Here is a 17,610-nt window from a genome sequence, read left to right on the forward strand (position 1 = left end):
GAACCGGGGCGCAGGCCTGCGAGCCGCCTGCTGTCACTGCCACGCCCACAGGGAGCTCCCTGCACAGTCGTGCGCACACACGCATCATCCCCGGTCTGCAGGTCTGGGGACCCTCGAAGCCAACGTCTCAGGGCTGAGGCCATGTGTGTGTTGAAAGCATCAAGACAGAGTCTCAGGCCTCCAATCAATCACTGGCTCCTTCTCGCTGATCATTATAACTTCTGCAGAATCTCAGGCAACTGGACAGGGTACTGGTGGGGAAGGGTGCAGCGGGGTAACCGCCAGGGCTCTGAGTGGCCAGCGCCTGCAGGTCCCAGCTAGGCCGGCCGGGGTTCAGGGTCATGCGGGCTGGCGTCAAGCCCCTCGCTCTCTGTGGAGCTGGGCAGGCTATGGGCTCTCTGGACCCCTGGTTCCTCATCTATAAACTGGCAGCACACCAGCTTACGGGGTCATCTTGTGTTATTACAACAGTGAACAGAAGGCAGCAGCCTGAGCTGCAAGGTGGACTCGTGGGCTGCGGTCTCCTGGTTACTGATACTTCCCGGCTTAACTGTTCTGCGCCCAGTGTCCCTGCCACCAACCAGGCCTCATAAATATTTACACCCGGCATGTGTTGCGATGCTCAATTAATTGCCCCTGTGACGCACTCTGAGAGCCTCGGAGGAGAGGTGACGGCAGAGCCGGGGTTCTTAAAGGCACAAACGAGGCGGCTGGAGAAGCGACGTCTTCCAGAGCGTTCCATAGCCTGGGGCTTCAGATCGGTGCCCCACATCGGGGAAAAGGTGCTTCCAGAAGCACACTGTCCAGGGGAGTGTGGGGGGGCAGGCAGGACCTCACCGGGAGATGACAAGGCGTGTGAGATAGCTTATCACAGAAAAAATGCCAATGGTCCAAAACCATTTAAAAAAAAAAAAAAACAGTAAGAATTACTCGATCTCATTCACCATCAAGGAAGTGAGACCGAAAATAAGGGATCAGGTGCCAAGTAGGCAAAGTTGGTCTACAGGATGGATTTATGGTCGTGAGACACAGAGAGACGGTCCCTGCCCCTCTGTGCTTTGGGATATAAATTGATGCAGCTCCTCCAGAAGGCAACTGGGTGCCAGGCAACCAGGGGTCAGAAGGCCCACGTGACCAACCCCTTCATTGCACCTGATGGCATCTCTCCGTGGAAATATTCACAATGAGGTTAAAAACGCAAGCATAGATGCTCGTTGCAACACGATCAACAAAAGTCAAAACCAGCCAGGACCTAAACGCCCCCTCCAAAAATCATACAGCCGATATCTGTGTTTTTGAATAACAATTTAAAATATATGTTTTTAACATCAAGATCCTACACTTCTTTTATGTTACGTTTGCACATGTACAGTGAAACATACGCGCACATCCTCATTCACGCGGGCACGCGTGACAAGGACATTTGCCAAAATGTCACCGTGGTGTTGACAGTTACTTCCCCCGCGTGCATCCCTCTATTTCCTGTATTCTCTGTCATGAGATGTCACTTCAGGTCTTTGTATTTAGAACAGTGTAAACATCAGGCAACCGTTCCGCAGGCTGGTCTGTGAAATGGCCTTTGACGGCCACCCACGCCTTTCGGGGTGGTCTGTGAACTACGTGCAGCTGACACTCACCTCGGCTCTCTTCTCTCCCTAGGTCGTGGCCTCACATCAACAGTGGCGCAGGTGAGTGCGGGGCCCTCGGTCACCTGAGCGGCGGGAACGTCAGCGTGGAGCTGTGAGACCCTTCTTTCTATCCTTTTCTTTCTTTGGTAAAACGTGTTGGAAATGGCATGGGCTACTTATGGTCTTTCCCTCGGGTTTCTCCCAGGGGACAGCCTGGCCTGTGACTTCCATGAGTGATGGGAGCTGGCAGACCGGGTGCGAATCCTGGCTCTCCACTCATTAGGTGGGTGGCTCGGGATGAAGCACAGATTCCTCTGGGCCTCGGTCCCTTCGTCTGTAAAATGGGTAGAATCCGCCTACGTGCCAGTGGTGTGGCCACTCACCGGTGCTTGCTCGGCTCCCTCCGCCCTGCGTAGTCTGTGTTGAGTGGGTGGATGGGCCAGAAACCACACTTTATGCTTCTCCTGCCTCTCATCTCGATACTGGACATTCAGACGGAGCCCCTTCCAGGGCGACTAACGGGACGTACTGTTCATCTTGGAGCATGATCATTTCAGGGAAAGCGCCATAGAATTTCTCTAGAAAACCGGCGTTGGCTAGAAATGACGGCCGGAACGAGACGGAAAAAGAGAAATGGGCGAGGGGAAGTGTGCGAAGCGTAGGGAGTGAGGTAACCAGCAAACGAATTCAAAAGGTTGTTCGTAGCACATGCTGGAGCATTTAACCAGCCTGCCCCACATAGCAGCAAGGAGGGTGGGGAAAAGCAAGATAAAAATTGCAAGTATGACTCTAAATAAGAAAGAGCATCTGGCTCTGATCCCCCTACAGGACAAGTTTGTGTCACGCTTCCCAGCCAGGCCCAAATTGTGTTCTCTCAAGCGGACGCTCCCATATTGTACTAGGTTCTTTGGTCTCAAGTACACGCCCACCGCCTGCTTGCCACCTCTCAGCCCAGCCCGCCATCCGCTTTTGAGTCCTGGGGGGCATTGCCTGGGAATGCAGTTGCTGTGGCTGGTGAATTATAAACCCCTCCTCCTTCAACCTGGCTCTCACCTTTGTTAAGACAGAGAGAAAAAAACTAACAGGTGTTCCATTTCATTAACGACATCCTAGAGACACAAGCAGGGAAAAGAAAACAAAATAAGGCCCCCCAAAAAGTCCACCGAGATCCAGCCACCCAGGCCGGCCCCACATACTCGTGTCTATACCCGACCAGAAACACCCAGCAGCAAAGCACAGCGCCGACCTGTGCGAGCTCACAGCCACGACCAGCGTCTGCCCGACTAACAGCGCTGACGTGATCAAGGAGGCACGTGATGGTTGACGTGAGGCTGCTCATCACAGCGACACTTACAACGCTCCTAGACACCGCTAAGTCATCCGCAGCTTTTTGCCACGGGATTAGTTGAAAATACGCCAAGGCGTCCATGAGAGAATATTAGGCGGCCATTAAAACTGATGTGGAAGCCGATTCACTGGCATGAATACGCTACAGCATGCACATCCGTGAGAGAGCAGGCGGGAAAAAACAGTGTGACATGGCGTGAGCCTGCGTACATGTACATGCATACATGTATCACACGTGGGTGTGCGTGTGAGTGATTTAACTGTAATCGAAACTTACGGTGGTGGTCTTGGTATGGAGACATTCTGGTGATTTTTATGTTGGTTTTTCTTTGGCTCATCTGTATTTATTAGCACATATTTTTATATGCTGAAAACAATATATCCAAAAAAAAAATATATTCCAACCAGGAGAAGATAGCTCCGTACTCAAACCTGACAATCTGTCAATACCAGTACCTTCTGTGAGGCTGATAAGCAGAAAACAGTGTCACGATTTTCCGTAAAACAAACTCAGGAGTTTTTTCCCCTTCCACTGAATAAAGAGTGAAATTGGATGAGATAGCCCTATTTAGAACGTGTCACCATACACAATTAAAAATCCAGATAATGGTCTATATATTGGTTGATTCAATTGCACAGACGAGAAATTTCATTTTGTCCTGAAACACTTGTTTTTTCTTTGCGGGGGAAGGGTTAGTTTTCTAAGAGAAGAAGTCTTGAAGATTGATTTTTCCCACCTTTAAAAGAAAAATTATTATGGATTTCAGAGCTAGAGGGATGGCAGGTACGCAATGTGTGGGCAGCTGGCGCCCCCTGCTGGCCCTTTCTAGATTTTGCAACACCTGCATTGATTAAGCAGAGGCTGGCTGGCTCTCTGAAAGACGCTGGGGAAATAGGTGGAAAAAAAAACAAATTGAAAAGTTGACCATTGAACTGCTGAGCAAAGGTGTTCACCCCGTTCCTGTAAGAACAAACCGGGATTTCGAATTATCCAAGGATGGTAAACCCAAGGATTAATAACTGTCTTCAAAATTCAGCGCCTATCCGAATCATGACTATTAAAACCACATCTTCTTGAGCCCACCCCAGGGTTTATGCGTTGGCAGGCCTATAGTAAGAGCCAGGAATCTCTACTTTTAACAAGGTAATTCCAGTTCAGGTAGTTCTAGGGCAATCTTTTGAAAATCACTGGCTGAAGCCAAAAAACAAGGCTGTGCCCCCAAGAAGCTTCCATCTATTATCTGAACGATGGCTGTCTCAGAATGCACCCTGCGAATTTCTGCGGACCCCCGAGACACGGCGCAGCAGGCAGCTGCCTTACCTCTCACCTCTCATTCATTCATCCATCCGCACAGCAAGCGACTGTGGCAGTTCTTTGTGTGACAGAGGCCACAACCAGCTCTGGGCCAAGGTTTTTAAATAAGAAAATGAACTCGTCTGAGATTCTAAGAACATGCTTTACAGGAGAAGAAATTAGGAGCTAGAGAAGGGAATTGAATTTCCCAGGAAAGACCTGTTCTCCGGGCTCACCCAAAAATGTGTTCCATGCGGCTATTTCTGCGTATTTGGACAACCTGTGCTTGAAATGTAGAACTCATAATCTTCACGTGAGGAGTCTGTGGTTCAGCAAATAAAACTGAACAGAGCTAGATGACTGAGCTGGTAGATGTTAGATGATAGATAGATAGATAGATAGATAGATAGATAGATAGATAGATAGATATAGATAGATAATAGATAGATAATAGATAGATAGATAGATAGAGAGAGAGAGAGAGAGATAGAGAGATAGACAGACAGATGACAGAATATACATAATACATAATACGATAGCATACGTATGCTGCCTGTGTGTATGTGCGTGTATATTCCATCTCTATTTCTCTTTCTTTTCCTTTCTACTTCCCTCTTTTCTTCCCTCTTCCTTCTCTTCTTCCCAAATACAAGTCATATAGTCAAGGCTCATTGGACATCATAATCCTTTACTCAGTGAGAGTAAAAATGAATCCCAAGAAGTTTGCTCCTGCCTTTCCGATAGCCGCAGATCCATGCCACGCAAGATGGTCTGAAGTTTGAAACCCGCCAGGGCACAGAGTGTGGACTGTCCTATGTCTCATCTTAGTGACAGGAAGGGCAGGCTGATGCTCTGTCCCCAAATACCACCGATTTCCTAAAAGATAAAAACTAAGAAAGTCAGCACACGTAGAGGAAAACCCTGGGCCTGTCTAGAGGCCAGAATTTGAATACTGGTGCTCTCATGACACCAGTGAGCCCCAGGGCCTGAATGAGAAAAATGGAAGGACGTTAACATACATAAGGCCCTAGTTTGTACTGGGCATTTTATAAATGTGTGTAACTTAGCCACGGGGAAGCAATTTATTATATTCACTGGATAGGTGAACAGAGCCCAAGAGATGCTAGAGAACTTGTAAAGAAATCAGCAGAATAGAACCTTAACCCGTCATGATACACTTGGTGTTGTGTGCCAAACATTTTTGGCCTCGGCGTATTTCGTCTTTAAAACGAGGAGGTCGACCAGATGCTGGCGGCCACTGAAGCCTGGAGCCCCACAGCCGGAAGGGAGCCCAGCTGAAGGAACCCCTGTGAAGAAATGACAGGTGCGTGTCAACAGAGTTGAGTGTTCAAAAGGACACATGTTTTAAAATGAACACTCAATAATGAACACGTTCCAACTATGGATCTGAAAACAGAGAATATGGGTCTGGATTGAGTGAAAAGGTTCGATCACAAAGTTGAACTTGAGAAGAAATGAAACCCAGAACTCAGCAAGTTGTTAGTGGGGCACTGAGCTGGGGAGTTACTTTTTTAAAAACTTCTCAACGGCTCTTTGGGGTAGATAGTATTCTTCCCATTGTACAAGTTAATATTAGTTAACCGAGGCTTATAAGCTTGCCTGAAGTCCCATTGCCAGAAAGTAACAGGGCCCGGATTCGAACCCAGAACTTTTCAATCAGCTTCCATGAAATAAATACACGCGTGTGCCTTGGATCAGAGGTTCCGCTATGCTACCAGTGAACTCCAAAGCTGATAAAACATGAAAGGCCGCAAGACACTTTTAAAAAGAAATCTTGAGGCTTAAACGTGACAGACGTTCATTTTCTTCTCATGTAAGTCAAGCGCAGAGGTCAGCAGCCCGAGGCTGTGTGGCAGTCGTGCTGGAGAGCCCCCGATCCTCCCGCCTCCCACCTCCCTTCTATCGGCCTCGATCCCATTGCCCAAAATAGTGATATCTGTGCTCCAGGCAGCAGGAAAACCGGAAGAAAGAAAAAGGAACCAACGGCGCCCAACAATTCCTCTTAAAAAAACTTTCTGGAAATTGTGGATTGACGTTCCGCCTCTTGCATCGACCCAAACTTGGACTCATGGCCACGTGTGGCTACGGGGACGATTAGAACGTCGTGTAATGAGTGCTTACTCCAGGCAGCCATGCGCCCAGCTAACCTTCAGGGGGTCTAGTCCTGAGGAGAAAGGGGACATGGGCAGGGGGAGACCCACGGCCTTCTTGCTAGGAGCACTCACGCGGCGATGGGCGTTTGGGATTCCCCGGCCCCTGGCTTCTCCCCCCACATTCGTGAGTAAGTCTCGCTGGCAGCCTCTGGAGTTGGAGGCGACCCTAGCCGCCCTCAAGTCCTCCCCATCCCCCTCCCCTGAAATCTCATGAAGACATGAAAACGAACTTGGTTTTGCCTGGGGAATTTTTTTCCAAATGTGACTACAGCATATGGGGCTGGGCCACCTACCCTGTCCCTATAGAGGCACGGAAAGGGGCGTAGACGAGGCGCCCACAAGCCCGCACCCCAGGGGCCCCAGTGCCCAGAAGCGTTCACAAGCAAAAGATGGTCCGAGAGCCCGTAACTTCATCTAAGTGATATCTGACATGGCCCACCTTCTAATGGAAGAGGTTGTAGCTTCAGAGTCAGAAATTCAGACTACAGCGTGAATGGCTGTCACCCTAAGAGCTTGTGTACAGAGAAGTCGGTTTGCACTGGGACCCTAGTTTCTCTTTATGTCCCTTTTTTTAAGTGCCCACGATGAGCATGATCAGAGAAACTTTAACTTGGTGGGCATCGGCCACACGCCTTTGTCACACCTCCGTGGGTGTGAGCAGAGGTGTCCAAGTTGATGGCCCAAAGCTGGGGTGGCTGCTTTCTGCCAGCCAGCAAAGCCCCTGAGCTTTACATGACACGTTTATCTTCACTTCCCTCTTAAAAAGAACGTTCAAGGGAACGTCGTCTTTTGTAAAAAGACGCTTCCTTGAGGGGCACACCGAAGTCAGCTGTTCTCTACTGCTGCCTGGTGTCAGTGGGTGATGAACGACCCTCCACAGACATGAGCATAACTCTTCCAGGGCCGGCGACGTGAAAAGCAAATTCCTTTGTCTTTTTAGAAAATGGTTCTCCCTGAGAAGCCAACCTATCTTTCAGTTCCAGGAAGACTCAAAGACCTGGAAGCGTTTGGTGGGGGGGGCGTGCCGCTTTGGTGGGGACCGGGGGCCCAGCAAGAGGAAGTGTCAAGCTCAACTTCACCGGGCAACGGAGGAAATCAGGTTCTGCTTGAAGTTCTGTCACTGGTTCACAGTTCTGGGGTGCCTCCGCTGCACCCCTCACTATAACTCACAGCCAACTTGTCACTTATTGGGCAGTTACCACGCACTGGGTCACAGAAGTGACCCAGATCCTGAAACCTCACCACTGCCTGGGGGCAGACAGGTACCACAGTCTGTGACTAAATATTTGCTGGCTTGCTTTGTTCTACAGAGCAGCTAAAGACGGAGTATGAATCAGAGCCGGTATCATTTCTGATGCATAAACTACAAACGCTGGCAGTTTGATAAAATAAAGTTTTAGTTCTCGCTTGCATCGCAATCCAATGTGGATCGAGGGAGGTCTTAGTCCAGAAACACATTTGGGATTTGCTCGCCTTCTATCCAGTGGCTTCCATTCTTTCTGAGGGCCTTGGGGTCCTCCGTCTCTTGTGAGGCAAAAACAAAGCACAGAGGGTCAAGCGGGCCGGCCAGGAATGGAGTCCATCACACCCGCCTGGTTTCAGTGGCCACAGCATCAAGCCGGGGCTGCCCGGTGCAAGGGACGCTGGGAAATGCATGCCAGCCGGGCACCCACAGGAAGAGGAAATGGGGTTGGTGAACACAGAGCATTCTCGCCGCCATGCCTGAAGCCTGAGCTAGTGAGGACTGGGCTGGAGAGGTTGCTCCTTAATTTTTCCCTGAGACTGGTGGTCAGGGACGGTGATATTTGAGACACCATCTGATGGGTGAAAAGGATCCAGGCAAAGGCAGAGCTGAGAAAAAAATGTCCAAGGCTGAGGAGCGGCACATTCAAATCTTCTGCGGAAGAAGGAGCTTGGTGTCCTGTACAGACTGGAAGAGAGGCCCACCTGGCTGGAGTCCAGCCGTGAGGAAGAGCCTGGAAAGATGAGACCCAGGAGGGGCCTAGACCCTACTTCACGGGCCGTGAATGACGTGAACCGATTCACAGGTTGAGAGCTGTGCTTTTAAAATTACATTTCCCAAACTCTGCCTTGTTATTCGCACAGATAGGTACTGTGGGAGACAGAGAGAAAAGACAACTCCTTTCCTAAAGATGGACGGTGTACTGCTCACAACAAACGGGCGATCAGATCCTGCCTGTTTCTATTTAAGGGTCACTGGCAGATGAGACAGAAAACCATCCTCCAGCACTTCAGAGATAAGAAAGGAGCCTGGAGCATCAGCGGGAAGTTCCAGAAGGACCTCAAAGGATACTGAGCGTCTGGAAAGCAAAGCAGGGGTGGGGGAAGGGCGAGGAGGCAGGGACTCCAGGTGGGGTCAACGCAAAGACCCAGAGTGCCATGCAGCGCAGGTGGGGACCCCAGGAGAGGACCGGGCAGCAAGGCTGGCCTTTGCTGAGAGGAGAGAGCCCACGGCTCTCCGTCAGGATGGTGCTGTCATAATGACCACATTCACTGAGGACAACCTCCCGAAATGGAATGACGCTGAATTAGCCAGTGGAGTTGCTTTCTGAGGTCACGGCCAGAGCAGATCCCCGCGCATCTGTGATCATGTGCTCCTTCTGGGCCAGCTGGTGTTCAGGGAGTGCACTTATCATTTTAACTCAATTCATGAGACAGTACAAATTGCTACTCTGAGGCCTTAGAAAACTGGGGTTCTCTGCCAGGGATCTCAGTAGGGGTGTAATTGTGCTGGGACAGGAAGGTGTCATTAGCACCCCAGGGTGGTGAGAGCTGCTAGTCCCACCACCCCGTGGGCTGGGACTGGTGGCAGGTGCAGACAGGATTCTGCCTCTCCCAGCTCATCCCCTCAAGGAGCTTAGCTTCGGCGAGGCAACGCCTCCCCTCACACCGGTCCCAGGCACACTCCAGAGGCAGGGTTTCCCCTGAGCCAGATTGTCATTAATTTACACATTCCACCCTACAAAAGACGGGAACACTGACAGATCCACAGCTCTGAATTTCACATTTTGGAATGGTAAGAGAATTCAGGGTAAAACGATACGTTTTAGAAAATGCTGAAGCCAGACCAAGATGTAGAAATACAGACCTTACCAGGCTCCTCTACACTCCCTGGGTGCAAGCCCAACACTTGCCCCGAAATTCTCAGCAGCCGAAGGAGGAGAGGAGATAATAATCTCGTATGGGACTGGGGTTTCCCATTCAATCAAAGCAAAACAATTGCCGAGAAGCACACAGCTTCTGGCCCCGAGACCTGCTGGAAACTTCTCACACGTGCACTAATAAAGAGAATGTGATAAGAACATTTTCTGCTTATAATGTTCCTCAATGCGGACTAACAGCACGACACTGGAGTACAATTTGGGAAAATTAACTCCAGGAAGAAGCCAAAAAAAAAAAAGAAAAACCCTGCAGGCCATGTGAGCAGTCCTTTGGTGGTTTTGCATAATCTGAAGGTAAAATGTAAAACACAGCACCTCCAGGCAGTCGTTTATAAAACAAGTCCCAGTGAGGGAGCGGGGTGTTAAGAAGCTTCAACTGAACGATATTCAGTCAACAAACGCCTGGATAGAGCTCATCTTGTCAACACTCAGCGCCATGCGTGGAGCCAGATGAATGAAGACACACGACTCTGCCCTCAAAATATTTATATGCAGCCTGTTCAAGAAGATGGATGTATGGAATCGTAACTGTGACTGCAGGATTTGGTGCCCCAAAGGGGAGAGGGACGTAAACCTCTTCACTGGCCGAGTGCTGCTGAGTCACCACTTCCTACTTCCTGTGCAATCGACATGGGGGCGGGGTCTTCCAACAAGTTCCTCTTTAGGTGAGAACTTAACCTGGCCTGGGAATGGGGGTCCTTGCTCGTTTGGACTTGATTTTCCTTCCTCCTTCTCCATCGCGTCTGTTTTGCAAGAGCAAAACAGGATGAGAAGTATAGAAATTTTCACTTCATTTTGAGCAATTACAGTCAAGAAAAATTAATTGGAATGAGCACAAGGTTTCTGGAGAGAAACAAGGACCCCGTCTTTTCGCGTTTCCCATTAACATTTTGGTCTGTTTTTGTTGGCAGGCCAGCACCAGACTATTAATGAGCCTCTCCTGGAATGCGTAAGTCAGCCACTTCCTTTACTACTTTCTCCGTCTTTGATATTTACAAAACAAGGGGCTTTTTTCAGGTGCTCGGTAAATTAAAAACAAAGAAAAAAATTTTTTGCCAGATTTCCTGGCAGGGGAAATTGGATTTCAATTCCTGGTCGTAAAACTATAACCCAATTTAATCAGCTAAAAAATAGATATAAGAATTAATTTACACGGCCACCAGAAAGACTGAATAAGGGAAAATACCAACACGCAGTGCTGGCAAGTGTGTGATGAGAAAAGCACTTTACAACACTTATGTTAAGTGGAACGAACTTTCCAGAAAGCGATTTTGTAATATTAACTAAGAAAGAGAAAAATGTCCATTTTCTTTGGCCCAATAATTCTGTGGTTGGAAATTTAAACTAAGAAGCTAATCTAAAATTTGGATTAACATTTAAACACCCTCGTTTCAATTTTATAATAATGTATCTTAAATGGCATCACACTATTCAATAATAGAAAAGTTGAATATATTATGATATATTCGTATTATGAAGCCATTAATAATGTTTACAAAGAATTTTAATGGCTAAAGGAAATTTATAACAGAAATTAGGTATCTAATATGTATAAATAATTTTATTGTTAAATCATACGTGAATATTATTTAAATAGTTTTAACTTACATTTATAGATGATGAGTAAAATAGACTGGATGGATGGATGGATAGACGGACAGACAGAAAATAGATAGATAGATGGATAGATAGATAGATAGATAGATAGATAGATAGAATGACTCTACTTGTAAAATCATTGGTTCTTTCCTATTTTAAAGACCTTTTAATAATCTAATTAAAGCTATACATTTTCACCCCAGGACACACACACACACACACACACACACACACACACACATCAATCAATCAATCACAAACTATTTTATTAATTTCGAGTTTTATGAGTAGAAAATACTGGAATTTTTTTAGTTAAGAACTACTGAGATGAACAGTAGATAAATAATAGATAGGTTATAATAGATAAATAGATGTAACTCATAATTTTTTTAAAAAAACTCTCTTTCTCTTTCTGGAAAGAAATAAACCAAAATACTTATATTGCGTCCTGGGGGCAGGATTCCCGAGGTCCGACGTAGATCCTCTTCAGACAGGGCCAGGTGGCTACTGCTCCACCTGGCGCCCCGCCACGCCCTGTACCCGTGAACTCTGGCAAGGCAACCGGAGGATGGGAAGTTCTCACACTCCCAGCTCCTCTGACTGGTCCAAGGCTTTATCAGAGAGTCTGCCCTGGGGGAGTCTTGGTGTTTGCCATAACGGTATACAAATGGTGCTCTCACCACCAATGTCCACCTGTCAAACCCCCAAAGCGGTCACAGGCCTGGGGTCCCGCTCAGAACTCACTTCTCTGCAGTTCCAGAGAAGAACAGTCCGGTCACCTGCCCCGCCTCTGCCAGGTCAATTGCGAAACCTCCTGGAGTTCACCTCCCATGAGCTTTTCTTTGGGCACAGGGCGCCACTGAAACTGGGCACGTCGATTAGAACAAAGGGATCTAGCAGGTCCTGAGCAGAGGCCAAAGTACAACTTTTATGCACATTGTGCTCAGTTAATTATCTCTGGCTATGACTTTATAAGGTGGGCTTAGCCCTCTCCAGTTTACGGATTGAGCAACTTAGTAGGGGAGGTTGAGTAACCTCAGCGAGGTCATCAAGTAGGTCCACAGTTTAGATCTAGGATGGGGTGGCGCCATCCTGGAACCAGGTCGCCTCCAAGCAGGATCATCTCACCCGGTTTCCCATCTGAGAACTCCCAGTCTGAGCCCTGCTTTCCTCCTGAGGCCAGACCGAGGGGCCGGGGCTTCGCGGCTGCAGTGCCCAGTCCCTGGGGCCACAGCATCAATGCCACCATGCAAATGCTCCTACTCCAATTGCGTGCCCAGTGACTTGAGCTTTTTCCTTTGGGCCACCGAGCTCCCCCCTTGTACCCTGTTCTTGCTCCTGGATCACTGTGTTGGTCCCTGGTCCTTTGCACCTGAAGTCCTGGAATCTGATAAATTTACACTTCATAACTTGCCTGCTCCTTCGGTTCATGTAGGATTTAAGCCTTGCTTTCCTTAGGGAGCCCTTGGGTGGGAATCAAGGCTAACACATGGGAAATCAACATTGTTGTCTTCGGGGGCCCACCTCCTTCCTTCTGCTGTCCCACGGAGAATTAAATTGCATTCTACACCCTTGCATCAAATGAGCAGAGTCGCTTTAAGCCAAAGCGGAGCCCCAAAGCCCGTACAGAGAGTTCTCAGACAGGGAGCTGGCAAGTCCTCCCTGCGCTATGGCCCACCTAGAAATCGAATTCATCGCGTAACTGGTCTTCACCTCTATCAGACTGCTTGGGCAGAGGGACAATAGGAAAAGCCTTATACACTTTCAGGCTGGAGGCTAGTGAGCAACTCGCCCAAATGCTTTATTGGGTAATGGAAAGCTAGAATTCCCGAGTCCTTCCACTATGACAAAATCACCTCACAGATCTTTTGAGATAAAGCACACGAAGCACCTAGCGCACATAAAGTGCTTAACCACTGTTCGAGGGACTTTGGGAGGAGAGGAAACTATGATGGGTGGCCTCCCCTAATCTGCGACTTTCTTTGATAGTTCTGTTACCTTAGCAACCTCACTGATGTCTGCCACTCACGTTTATTGAGTGCTGACCATCAGGCATTTTGCTCAAAATCCTACGTGCATTGTCTCATTTAAGATATGGCTGGTTGCCAAGGTCACTCTGGAACCGTGCGTGACGGTATTGACAGTGTGCGTGTCTATCCGCCTAATTCAGAGAAAGGGTTCCCGTGCTCCGCAGTCCAGTGATCGAGAGGACATGGCTGCACTCTGCAGAGTGACACAGGAGCCTAACGAGTCAGGGTCCCAGCCCAGGCTTCCACCGCTGCCATCGCATGGTCCACTCAGAAGTCAGAGCTACGGATGCTGCAGCATGAGGAACGCCCGGGTGCCCTGCCCTGCATTTTCAGGGTGCAAGACAATTTTAAATACTTGGCACTGGGTGCCAGTGGTATGGGAAGACCTGGCTCTCCCCATCGATGGCACCTATGACCTGTGCGGCTGTCAGAAGTCACCAATCCCAGTTTCTAAATTTGTAAAAGAAGAATAAAAGTTCTTCGTTTAGAAGGTCAAATTGCGGGACGTGCATGAAAATCTCTTGTAATCGGGCCTGTTATTCGTAGCCATGGCCTTTTGGCATCTTAGCAGAAACTAATACGTGAAAGATTTTGCCGGAGACGTGTCACAGCCCTCTCCAGTTGTCAGCTCCCTCCCCGCCCTGAAGTGTGACGTGCAGCCACACGCATCCTATGGCAGGTGTTCAAAGGAGACAGTTCAGAAGACGGAGACCGAATCAGCATTCCAGGGCCGCCTTCACCTCTCATTTGGAACTGCCTCTGTCACCCTGAGCTCTTGGCGTCACATGATACTCTGCTTAGACCTTTCAAAACTTTTCACATACTGACCCGATTGCCCTGTGCTGCCTGGATTCTCTCTCGAGCCCAAATAAAGACAAAAGTCATTTCTATCAACTAAAGAAGAGGTGAGCCTTCTGAGATCCAGGAAGGAAAAACGCTTGGTTCTGTATGATGTACGAAAGGTCATCAAGGTCATCAAGGTCATCAAGGACAACATGGCACGATGCTGGCTCCAGAAGTGACGCATGGGTGCAGACTCCAGAATGTCAATGATGACGATCACATCTGTCGTGGACTGGTCCCCGGTCCTGCCACGGCCAGTGTTCAGACTCAGAGCTCATTACGGATGCAGCACAGAAATTCAACTGAAATACGTATAGCGATCATGTATCCTGCCTCCAGGCTTAACTGTTTATTAGTTCTAATAATGTTTTTGTTTGGGGTCCTTGCGATTTCCTATATCCAAGACCATATCACCTGCAAATAGCCCCCTTTCTGCTTTGACGGGCTTATGTGATTACACTGGGCCGACTCCGGAATCCAGAATAATCTGATTTCAAAGACGGTAATAGTCATCTTAATCACATCTGCAGTGTTCCTTCACGACAGCACCTAGATAATTATCTGATTCAATAACAAAGGATTGGAAGGTTGGGGACATCTTTAGAAATGTGCCTACCACAAGAATTTCACTGCCTCAGACCCCAGATTCTGAAATCTTTAATTCCCAGCTAAGGGCATCTATACCATTCCCCTAGCTAGCGCTGGAGCCTGTTACCTTTATCATGATTGAACCTTCCCTTAGCTCACTTGAATGTTCCTTTCTGCTTAGGAAAGAAACTTTGCTGCCGTCCTGGATAGAGCAACAGACAGCAGGGATGACGGCTACGAAGACCTCAAACTTCACATGGCAGAGGCGTGGCCATCCATGAAAATCCTACCAGCCAGGCCGATAAGGGAATCCGAATATGCGGGTAATAGTTGGGGTCTGAACCCTGAAAATGCACACCCGTGCTGCAGTATGGCACGGTAATTAAAGCTGCAGATTCTGGGTTAAATAACTCTAGGTTAAAATCCTGCCTCCATAGCTTTCTAGACGTGTGACCTGGAGTAAGTCTCTAAAACTCGTCTTCCCTACCTGAAAATGGGGTTCATAATAATAGAACCTACCCCGAGAGTTCTTTGGAAGATGCCACGTATGATATGTGTTGAGTTCCAACAGGAGGACTCGGTGCCACGTCACAGCCCCGCAGCTGTTGGTTATTATTGTCGCGATGCTCTTCCTGAGTCCCAGGAACAACTGATGAGCCTGACAGACGGCGAATGGGCAGGGATGCGGGCGACACGGCAAACGTTAAGACAGAATTTGCATAGAGGGGAAGAGAGTGGAAGGGAGACTTTCTAACTTGCTTGATTCATTTTGCAGGCAGCCAGCATACGAGTAACACTAGAGCATGGCATGAAAGCTCGACGTTTCAAGAGTGACAGAGACCTAAATTCACTCCCGCCTCTGGCTTTTTCTTACTGGGGCACACTGGGCAGCTTCAGCAAGCTCCCTGAACCTTAGATGTAGGGAGAGAAAAAGATGTGTGATTTCCGAGGGCCAGACCCACTGAAATGAATCTACAGAAATTCCTTTGGAGAGAAGCACCTTGTAAATAAGGGTGATATTCCTTTGTTCATCCACTCGATAAGCATTTACTGAGTACCTGCTGTGTGCCGTAGATCATGTTAGGATTGACCAAGAGACACGAAGGTAAACAGAGCATAATCCACATTCTCGGGAGGGTCACCATCTAGTGGCAGAAGCAGAAAGATCAACAGTAAGCGTGATAGAACACCTTGGGTGTATAATATGAAAAGGAGGTCCAGGGCTGGGTGCGGGAGGGTGGGAGCTGGGAAGATTTGCAGAGGTCATGGTGCAGAATTCCCCAGGTGGATGAGGATGTTCAAATCCAGACTTTGGCATTTACGTGTATGGACCAAGAGGACTGGTTTCTCCTCTTCCAGACTCGGTTTTCTCGCCTGTTAAGTGAGAATAGAATTGCTTGCCTCGTGCTTTCGTTGCGGTGATTCAATGAGTTTGCAGACATGCGAATATTTTGTAAAGTGAGTCCGCGTAAGATACGACTTTCAATTTTTCTCTTTTCACAGACACGCGCTATTTCCAGGCTATGGGAGACACTCCCCTTTGCTTAGATGCCAAGACTTCTGTCCCCACAGAGGGGCCACCCTGGAACAAATGGACGAGGCTGGGAGAAGTGAGTAAACACTTGACCTTGTGAACCAAACGCGAGTCAGACTCTTCCGACAGCCAGGAGCTCTCCCGTCTCTCACTCCCCAAGCGCCTCGTAACGAGACGGTCAAGTTCAGCGAGGTGCGGGGAGCTGGCAGACGTGGCTGGTGGAAGGGGGAGCTAACACTTTGCGAGGATTTTCCGGAGCCAGGCATCAGGCGTTCGCACACGTCTCATCCAAACTCATTCCGCCCTCCAGAGGCAGAATTCGAACCGAGGTCACTTTGATAATAACATATCATTTTGCCCAGATCTCAGGCCCAGCACTGGCAACTGCCAGCTGGGCAGTGCTATGTAAGCCACACAGCCTTTCCGAGCCTCTCCGTGACCTCGTCTACAAAACAGAAATAAAAATCTCTGCCATGCTTCCTTCAAAGGCAACTAGCGACCACAGAGATAATCTCTGGGAAATATCTTGTAAATGTAAACGCTCTAAACACTCACATAGAATTTTACTTTTAATAACACTTTTGCTAATGTTTAATTTTCTTAATGCATAAATGCATAAAATACAAATTAATCACCCATGCGTTTTAATGCATTTCCTGTCAGCGTTTTCTATGAAGATACATTTCGTGCAAGCAACGTGCACACCTGTTGTGGGGTGGACACCCAGCTTTCTTTTCCTTTCTCATTTTATTCTGTTTATAAAACTATTTCCCATGTGGTAAGCATCAATAAGCATAATCTTATAAATAGATCATAGCCCATTATGGAATTTCTAATTATTTTACTTAACCATTGAACAAAAACATTGTAAAGGCTTTTGATATATATTGTGAAATTGCTTTCCTCAAAAATTATTTCAATTTACCCACCCAGAAGCCCCATATGAGAATGTCCACCTCATAGAACCAAAACTGGCTATTACTTTTTGAATCATTTTTTTAAACAGTGATTTCACTTTTTTTAATTTGTACCGTTCTTATTAGTGAGTGTGAACATGCTTTTGAATATTTATAGCACATTCTTCTTTGTGTATTATTTTTCCACATTGTTTACTTGTTTAACGTGGGGGGTTTCTGCTAATATTGACAAGAAAAGACAACTACAGATTTTACCAAACAATGTCACTGTCACAGAACACATTTTTCAGAGACTGGGCCAGAAACTGGGCCAGCAACTGGGCCACCAAAATTTTAGAGCAATTTTAGAGGGATGAAATATTGAACATACTTCCTCTTCACACAGATACCACGCTGCACGCTTTAATCATTCGCTCAACAAATTCGCTCACGAAGCACATGACCACACACAGTTATAAGCTCTGCTATGCAAGT

General features: G+C 47.8%; 1 protein-coding gene across 2 annotated transcripts in view; it reads left to right on the forward strand.

Annotated features, from left to right (window-relative positions):
- Positions 1–17,610, forward strand: part of CLNK (cytokine dependent hematopoietic cell linker) — a 123,669-nt gene that overhangs the window by 57,552 nt on the left and 48,507 nt on the right. The window contains exons 4-7 of one of the 2 annotated variants that reach the window (XM_039838182.1): positions 1,660–1,688; positions 10,537–10,574; positions 14,867–15,008; positions 16,189–16,295. In XM_039838182.1, coding sequence (XP_039694116.1) covers positions 1,660–1,688; positions 10,537–10,574; positions 14,867–15,008; positions 16,189–16,295 — 316 coding nt within the window. Of the gene's footprint in view, positions 1–1,659; positions 1,689–9,894; positions 10,291–10,536; positions 10,575–14,866; positions 15,009–16,188; positions 16,296–17,610 lie in introns of those variants that run through there. The other variant, XM_039838181.1, reaches the window with a different exon arrangement.

The sequence above is a fragment of the Pteropus medius genome, unplaced genomic scaffold (assembly GCF_902729225.1).
Source record: "Pteropus medius unplaced genomic scaffold, Ma_sr-lr_union100, whole genome shotgun sequence".
NCBI lineage: Eukaryota > Metazoa > Chordata > Mammalia > Chiroptera > Pteropodidae > Pteropus > Pteropus medius.